General features: G+C 34.8%; 1 protein-coding gene across 1 annotated transcript in view; it reads left to right on the top strand.

The window, feature by feature from the left end:
- The first annotated feature begins 2,818 nt into the window (after positions 1–2,818).
- The window catches only part of kif16ba (kinesin family member 16Ba), a 149,405-nt gene continuing 142,889 nt past the window's right edge, over positions 2,819–9,334 (top strand). The window contains exon 1 of the mRNA XM_041250878.1: positions 2,819–3,092. Coding sequence (XP_041106812.1) covers positions 3,046–3,092 — 47 coding nt within the window. The 5' untranslated portion in view covers positions 2,819–3,045. The remainder of the gene's footprint in view (positions 3,093–9,334) is intronic.

The following is a 9,334-nucleotide window of genomic DNA, read 5'->3' as shown; positions in this document are numbered from 1 at the left end:
TAATCAATTCATCTTTAATCAATTAAAATCCATAATTTAAAGTATTAATTCACGACAGAAGTATTATCACCCCTGTTTTAGTATTTCGTGTGTACTCCTTTTGTTTTTATTACAGCTTTCAGACATTTATGATAATTCCGAACCAGACTGTTACATCTTGTTGGTGAAATACGTGCCCATTCTGTCTTGCATATTTCCTTCAGCTCAGACAGATTGAATACACAATGCCTGGCTACAGCTTTTTTCAGATCAGTGCAAAGTGTTTCTATTGGATTGAGATTTGGTGATTGCGAAGGCCATTCCAGAACTTTTATCTTTGTTCTCTTTAAGAATTCCAGAGTTGACTTAGCCATATGCTTTTGGTCGTTGTCGTGTTGGAAGATAAACTGGCAGCTGATCAGTCTACGAGCAGATGGTATCATTGTACTGTGTAGAATGTTTTGATGCATGGCTGCAGTCCATCTTCAATCACGTCAATTCAGTCCCTTAACTGCTAAAACTCAGATGATTCTCCTACCTGCTGTGCCTATATTTTTCTTTGGACATTCACTTCTTTCAAGTGTTCCAGGTGAATTTGTTCTGTGGTACTTCTTGATTATTGCTAAGAATGTGGATTTTGGTATTCCATATTTCTTGGATGCTGTTCTGTAGCCATTTCCTTTGTCATAGTTTGCTACGAGTGTTTTTCTGAAATGTGATTCCAGCTCCTTTGTCTTAACCATCATCTGCTATGTTGCCAAAACGTTCTTCTTCAACAGATGTTGGAAATAATCACCTTTTTTCTAGTTATATGACGTTACTGACTAATAGTTTTCAATCAATTACTATATTTTTAAATTTGCATTTAGCATTAATTTGTATAGAATTTAAATGTTAAGAATACAATACTTTTGTCATGAACAAATATTTGAAATTGTCCTTTTTAATTTTTTTTTTTAGAAAGATTGTTTGTTAAACTACCTGAAATTGTGTCAAATTAATTAGTGCCGTCTTAGATTTCTGTCTGTCAGCTCAGCAGTGACGAGGGGGCTGAATGAAGTCACTCCACTGCTTTCTGTCTTGCACCAACCTGGCTCTGATTTGGCTCTTGCTGTTCAACAAATTTATAAAGAATATCAAGTACCAAAAACAATAATGGTACCGATCTATAAGAGGAGACAAGAGCGAACGTAAGAACTACAGAGGAATTAGCAGTTTGTTTAGTGTACCAGGAAAAGTATTCACCAAAACGATGCAGAAGATAATGAATAGATTCATAGAAAAGGCACTTGCAGAAGAACAGGCCAGGTTCAGACCAGGGTGAAACAAGAGAGCTGTTGTTTGCGATAAGATGAATATCAGAACACAGAGAACACAACACTTCATTCTATAACTTCATAGACTTTAAACAGGCCTTTGGCAGCATTTGGCAACAAGGAATTTGTAAATTTTTAAGGATGTGCGGAATCCCAGAGCAGTAGGAGTGAGGCAAGGATGAACATTGTCGCCACATTTGTTCAGTCTGGTACTGGAGGCAGCTATAGCTTTAGCACTATAAGATGGGATGACAGGAGTCATGCAATAGCAGGACGTTTGGACTAAAGATCAAAGTAGATGAAAACCTAGAACAAGTTGAAAAATGTGTGTATCTTGGAGGCCTGGTATTGAAGACTGGAAAATGTGAGGTTGACATAAAAAGAAGAATCAGAATAGCTGTTTCTACTTTCAGAAGACCACAGGATGTGGATGGCTAAAGACATTTTGATAAAAATGAAACTTAGAGTGTATGAGACAACTGTCGTTCCGGCACTGTTATATGGTCAGAATGCTAGCGCATGAGGAAATCTTATGGTTGTAAAATAGTAAGTGTGGAAATGAGTTAGCTTAGAGGAATACTAGGTGTCTCTGGGATGCAAAACATAAAGAACGAGTTAATTAGAAAGCGGCTAAAATAGGAAACAACTCTGCTGTAGAAAGTTCATGAAAGACGATTGCAGTGGTTTGACCATGTATAAAGAATGGACACTGATAGAACCCCCTCATGGCAATACACATAGAGGTACATGAAATGAGACCTAGGTGAAGACCGATAAATTAGTGGCTTATGTTCATTAAATGCTTGTATTTAACATGTTTTCTTGAATTATCTATCTATCTATATGTACAGTGGTATCAGCACGATGTTTTAGAGCGAGAGGTACCGGGCTCACTCCTGCCCTCCACCTGTGTGTTGATTGTGTGTGGAATATATATATATATATATATATATATATATATATATATATATATATATATATATATATATATATATATAAATGCTGTAGCAAGACAAATAAAACCTTCATGTAACAGCTATAGCATAGCCGATTTGTTTCTGGTGTGCATTATTAAAATGTTGATATTTATCTGTTATTAAATATAACTTGTATCCTGTATCTAGATGATAATTAGAATAGAGGCAACTGAAAAAAAAAAAAAAAAAAAAAAAAACACGCTGTCAGAATGCAAACAATAATAATATGCTCCACTTAACTGCAAAAAAATAGGATTGTGAACAATTAGTTTAGTTTATGCACAGGTACATCTCAGTAGTTCAGTACTAATACAGAGAACGAAGTAGTACTCAGTAGGATAACAGTACAGCAATAAAACAATTCCAATACATCCAGACATTTATTTATATATATATTGACTGGTCGCGCTAAAATCCACAGCCAGCTGTACAGACCCAATTATACCGTGACTGGTTCGAATGCAAAAAACTCGTGTTTCAAATGTGTTTAGGTAGTTTGTCCCTTTCCAGCCACCGCCCTGTGTTTTGTGTTCTTGCAGTCAGCTGACAGCAGAGCGGCTTGTGTGTTTTCAAGGGAAGAAAGTATACTCAAACTAAGACGGCTACATGGAAAGCACACGTAAATTGAAAACAGATAGGCTGTGCTTCCACCTAACGCTGTGGTGAATAAAATACAAATACAAAAAATAAAAAACAAAAGAGCTAAAAACAACAACAATTAAAATACTAGTGAACTGGTTTGCAGGTGAAACAGACAGACACAGGGATGAGCTATGGCATCAGTGAAAGTTGCTGTCAGAGTAAGGCCAATGGATAGGCGGTAAGTATCAAACTGTTTATTGTGGAATGTGATACTTATAATTCAGGGGATAATATAATTAATGTCCACACTGGGTGTGTCTTCATGTTCATTCTAGTGTACTAAACTTAACCTATTAATTATAAATTAGTGGATTTAGCAGATTTTAGTACACTTAATTTTTACAATCAGTAACGTTTATTCTGCATCGTTTGGTTCGTGTTACCTAGTCACTACGGTACACAGAAACATAACCTTGTACAGAAGGCATAACAAACACATCGTCACCATATGTGATGAGTAGACTCATCATTCAAGAACTGTTTTCTTTTTAGATATTGCGTCATGTTCGCTATAGTTTTAAAACGAACAAAACTACAAAGATAAACTGAGTGCGTCACCAAATATTGGGCTGGTGGCTGTGCCCAATCACTGTGTTGCAACATTACAAGCTCTTTAAATAACTTGCTGTACATGCAGCTTTGTGTTTGTATTTTTAAAATCAATGCAGTTATCGGTTATAAAACTTTAGTTACAGGTTAAGGGAGGGCCAAAAGTAATTCTGCACGAAAAAAAAGTTAACTTTTCTTTTTTTCTTAATTCATTTATTATTATATAAACAAACTGCAAACAATCTCAAAATTAGATGTTATTTTTTATTGAAAATAATCATAGTTTTAATAATGTATTCTTGTTTCTTAGAATAATTTTGTAGTCTATTTTCTGTTTCAGTCGTCACATCCTGGTGATTGTTTTAAATAACTCAGAAGTTTAACACACACCATATCCTCAATAGAGCTCTCAGAATCATGTATAATCTCCTAAGTACATCTAGTACACCAGAGGGTAATTATTAACCTGTTCCCCTGCAACACTCACTATTGGATGTAACATATACAGAAGCCTACCACTTCTGTTGTTTCTATGGGATGTGGGCTTGTTTCTAACATCTTGGAGAAGAGTGTTTTTAGTGAGAGGCTTGATATAATGTGATAGTGTACAGTTTTTCCTGGGTTGTCAGTGATCTGACAGACAAATATATAAGATGGTGCCATTCAGAAAGTTTGGCCATTTTGTAAACATTTTAAAACTACTGGCTGCCACCATACTACAATAGATAAAAGACAGCTCAGTGGGCATAAATTACTTTCCCTTAGCCTGCTATATGTAAGCCTACTTATTACAGTATAACTGAATAACCGCAATAATTGTGATCAAGCCTCATGTGTTTGTGAAAACGTGGTTGATCGGTAACCTCCCAAAACATGATCTGTTCATTAATATATAAACCAAAACCAAAATAAAATATTGGTAAATGAAATGCAGCTGGACTTGCTTTATATCATATCAGGTTGACTTTCGCCTATAACAGCTCATCACGAGTAAGAGAAAAAAGAGAAGTGAATGAAAAAGCTTTATTTTTTTTTTTTCAACTTGCTATTTTTGCCTGCACATTTGTTTAAAAAAAAAAAAAAAAAAAAAAAAACTGTCAGAACTGGAGCAATTGCAGCATCTAAAGTGTTTTTTCAGGCAAACAATGTCTTTAGGTCTATTTTTGTCTAAATCTATTAATAATGTAAGTGTATTGGAACTTTTATGGTAAATAACATGGAACTGTGCAAGTGGAGTGGGCTGAAGGAACATTTACATTTTAGTTCAAGAAATATTACTATATTTTGGAGTGTTTTGATTTCAGTATACAACATGCAATACTTACACTGCAAAGACAATGAATACAAACAATACATGTATGTCATTGATTTTAATCTTTTTAATATTAATTGAACATATTTTGCTTTTTTTATTTAAATTCCCCAAAATAGTTGAGCTATGTGCGCAGAAACAGGGAATACAAGAGATATTAAAACAAAGGCCTTAATTGTGTTATAAAGTGTTGTCACAGCACAATAGGTGTGATGCAAGGCTTAACTTGATTTGATAAACATCCTCTTAGAATCCTGTATAAAGGCAGTTTGAGAGTGATCACTTCAAAACCAAAATAATAAAAGCTTTTGTTTAAAGACTGCAGTACAAGGTACTTTCCTGTAAATGAACCGCTTCCTGTATTCCAAACCCTGCAGCAGCTTACATAGTAACATCTAATGACACACTGTAGGCTTAGGCTATCAATTACTACTGATGCTGGCACAAAGCACAGTCTTATGGGCTACTCAATTTAAACTGCTTAAAGCTGTTGACCCCCAGAAAAGTTAATTAAAGGCACTGATAGTTGATTTAGTATCCTGTTGCTGTAGGTCTAAATGACTGTGCTACGAAGGCCAATTTAAAGAGGAACACAGTGGTCTGTGCTGTTTGCAGATGCAGTTGAATACACTGTGGCTAATTATGGCACAGTACTAATGTGACGTTCCTTAGAGAGTTGACGTTGATTCAGAGAGCAATACTTGTAAATAGTTACTTGCAGTACTTTGCCTAAAATACATGTTTTTGTAAATGAGCAACTTATAGTGAAAAGTAGAATTGCTATAACCTTTCCTCTTTGTGGTTCATCGTGTTTGGTTATTTTATGTGTGTAGCATAAAATAATACTTACACAATCAATTATTTGCTGTTTTGTATTTGTAATTAATTTAGAATAATTTGTAGATTTTATTTTTCACTTTGACATTATGGACTGTATTGTGTTGATCAGTGGCAAAAACTCCTAATTAAATCAATTCTGATTCCATGTTGTAACACAGTAAAATGTGGAAAAGTCCAAAGGGGTGTGAATACTTTTGAGAGCCACTGTATATCTTAAGACACAGCACTGCTTTAAAACAATAATTTCTTTCTTGCTGTTTATTGGAAAAATGTAAAATATGCCTCAGTTTGAGTGACTTTTGTTGTTTCATTACATAATTTTACAAGTTTATTAATTGTATTTACTTTTTAAATATTATTTGGCATTAGCACACACACAAACATGGATGAACTGGGTACTGTAGCACATGCAAGTGTGTGATGGGAGGGAGTTACTGTAACTTAAATGTGCTAAGTAAATGGCACCTGAGAATAGATTTCGAATTGCCATTATTACGCAGCAAATAAATAAACTAGTTGATTGTGGATATTATACATTTAAAATATAATTTATAATTGAGAACTTTTGATGGAACATATATAGAAAGGCATAACACATTTAGCCAAATAGCCACCGTCTCATTTATTTTAATTTTTACTATAATCATATTTCATCTTCTGATAACTTGGAGGTGTCATTTTAGTAATAAAATGAAAATTTTACCAAAATATGAATACAAAGAAATGTAACAATTACTGCTGGGACGAACATGGGATGTTTGGATATAATTTAAATATTCATTCGGATATTGGTTCATTTTTCAAAAAGTAATAAAAACCATTATATTGCTCTGAACGCAGGCAGAGACAGCATAGCAGCAGGGGACATGGCCATGGCCCCTGTGTGTGTGTGCCTTTATTTTATAGCAAGTTAAAATAGAAAAATATTGCAAGAGTAAAGAATAAGTTGGGTAGGACTTACTTTACCCCAGTGAATTAACTACAAAACAAAGGATGCCAAATAGCAGTTCAAGTGAAAAGTTGTTTTGTTTATTACCGGAATAAATAGTACATAAAGTTGACACCACATTTTATTTCTTTTCTATTTTTTTTTTATTCCTTTTCATTGCCGTTTCTTCACAGTAACAGTGACCATAGACATGTTTTCATAAAGTAATAACATGAGGTTTACTTGTGCCTTTTTGTAGCTGAATGCAAACGTAAACTGAAATTTTACTTAAACACGAAGTAAAACAATGGAAATGGTGTTGTAAAGTGAAGGGGAAAAAACCTCACCGTTTTGGTTCTCATTTATTGCATTCCACATAAAAGTCACATATATATAATATACAATCTATATAAAAATCACTACACAACATTTTCTGGAAATTGGGTAACGGTTTAAGGCAGCCCACAACAGTTCACAAGACTATCATTTTAGTCATGCTAGATCAAATGTTTTTTTTTTTTTTAATGTGAACAGTGTTGTGGAGGAATGCTTAAAGTCCATACATTCCAACCCTAAAAATAAAGTTAGACTTAATTTTCCATACTGTATCTTGGCAGAGACATTACCTTGACTCTTAATTATGTTTGAAAGTAGGTTGGGTTTTTTGTTCAAACAAATCCTGTTGACTCTCCGGCTAAGAAATCCAGTCACATGCAAGTGAAATCGCATTGACAGAGAAAACCAACACACAAAAAGCAAATTGAATAGGAAAAAAGTTATTTTTTAACTCACTGGGCCCAGCAGTAATTCACAAAATGTAACTTGTGAGTTATTTATCAAGGGGAAAAATAAACCATTCCACTACCACTTTGTTTTAATTTCTGACTATTCCATTAGAGTTGCAATTATACTTGCATTAGGCCCCTGGGGATGCTTTGTTTTTGTTTACTAAAAAGTGGTTCAAAACTATGGGGGTCATGTGTTTGCTATGCCATTAAGACCATAGCACCGAGTTTACACCGGCCTTACAATTGCCCTGTATGTATCATGACAATTTTGGCCAGTAAAGGCAGTGTTAGCACCGCCAAAATGCGCTCTGTCATGCAATGTGCTCCACCGCTCGTTAGCCATGCACTTCAAGACATGTTAAACATTAATTATACGCATGGGCAAAATGTAGGCGGGGCTCATTTATAAATGTAGTCTGTGATATTAAAATGAGATTTATGAAGTGGCAGAGCACTGACTCAAAAAGGGTCCACAAATAAGTCAAATTTCAAATTGGTCTTAACTGGACACAAAGAAAGTCAGAAAGCAGCTGATAGGAAAGAGCATTATGGCAGCAGTCATAATGTATTTCTTATGAAGGAGAGTGCAGGGTCCTAACTGATATAAAATACATAATTAAAATAAAGATATTCCATCATGCTGTCTCACGGTATTTAAGCAACAATATCAATTTAGCAAAGGTTAAACACTTCATTTACAGATTAATTTCTTTCAGTTTAGGGGCAACTGTAACCCTTTGCAGTCAATTTATTCAGCGCTTGTCAGGTGCGTCAGGTCCAATTTATTTTCACACGCTGTTTATTTTACACATGCTGTTTAAAATATATATATCTTCCAGAGTAAAACAGGTTTAAAAGGCATTGAATCACAACAGCTAAGCCTCACCCCTTGTTCGCTGTATATTTCACATACCTCTTTATAGACATGCATACTGATAAATCCTCTCCTGATCACTCGTTTTATCACCAATCTCCTCAATAATGCGATCTAAGTCATTATTTTATTACTATAAAAAGCTCCAAAAAGTTGTGCAAAGGTCTGTGATATTCTTTGTGTGCTGAATGCAGAAGCATCTACCTCCTTTGTTATGTCCGTGTTATCTCTGTAATGCATGGGGCTATGAGATACGCCCCTTTTATTTTATTTTTTTCAGTTCCATTCGGCCATTATAAGGTTTTCTCTGCTTTTTCCGGAGAAAAAACGTCTAGACTTGTGCTTTACGTCTTTTTCATGATATCGGACAGGGTTTGACATTGGACGAAAAGGGAAAATTACAATGTCGGACCTGGTCCGACATAGGACTGCAAAGGGTTAAAACCCTGCCTGGTCTCTGGTATTGTGGGGCCAGTTGATAGCTTTAGATTGACCTCAATCCATCATTGATGCTTAGTTACTGTTGAGCTATGGCCAAACTCAGACATTCAGAAAAACGTGACAAAATACAAAAAAAAAAAAAAAAAAAAGCAAGAGATTTGAGGTATCTTAAAATGACAGGTGAAAGGTTAAAAAGATTGGGACCATTGCTTCAAAGCAAAAATACACAGCAATGCAGAGAAACCTGCAGAAAGACTTGCAATCACACCTCACAGAGCAACTGGCCATTCCCAGCAAAGTGTGGCCACAGGCTTTACATTCTCTCCAGTCCTTTTCTGTTTTGTTGAGTAATACACACCAATGCTGTTTCTGTTACAGTGTTCTCCACAGGAATTTTGTGCAACCGGGCAGCAGAATATTATAGCCTGGGAGCACTTTTAACGGAAAAATAAACTTGCCTTATTTTAAATATATAATAAGGCAAAGAATTTGATTAATGTGTTGTATTTCATTGACTATCTGGTTGCTCTTTTTTATGTTCGACATTTTCTTTTTCATTACTGTTTTTTATTATGGTAAATTACCGTGCTTATTTAGGCACTCTGCGATTTGACTGGGGAAAGATAACATAGGGTTATTTGAGTTAACTAACTAACTAACTAACTAAATAAATAAACCATAATCTTTT

Source organism: Polyodon spathula, chromosome 5, assembly GCF_017654505.1.
Source record: "Polyodon spathula isolate WHYD16114869_AA chromosome 5, ASM1765450v1, whole genome shotgun sequence".
Classification (NCBI taxonomy): Eukaryota; Metazoa; Chordata; class Actinopteri; order Acipenseriformes; family Polyodontidae; genus Polyodon; species Polyodon spathula.
This window is presented reverse-complemented; position numbering and strand designations above follow the sequence as displayed.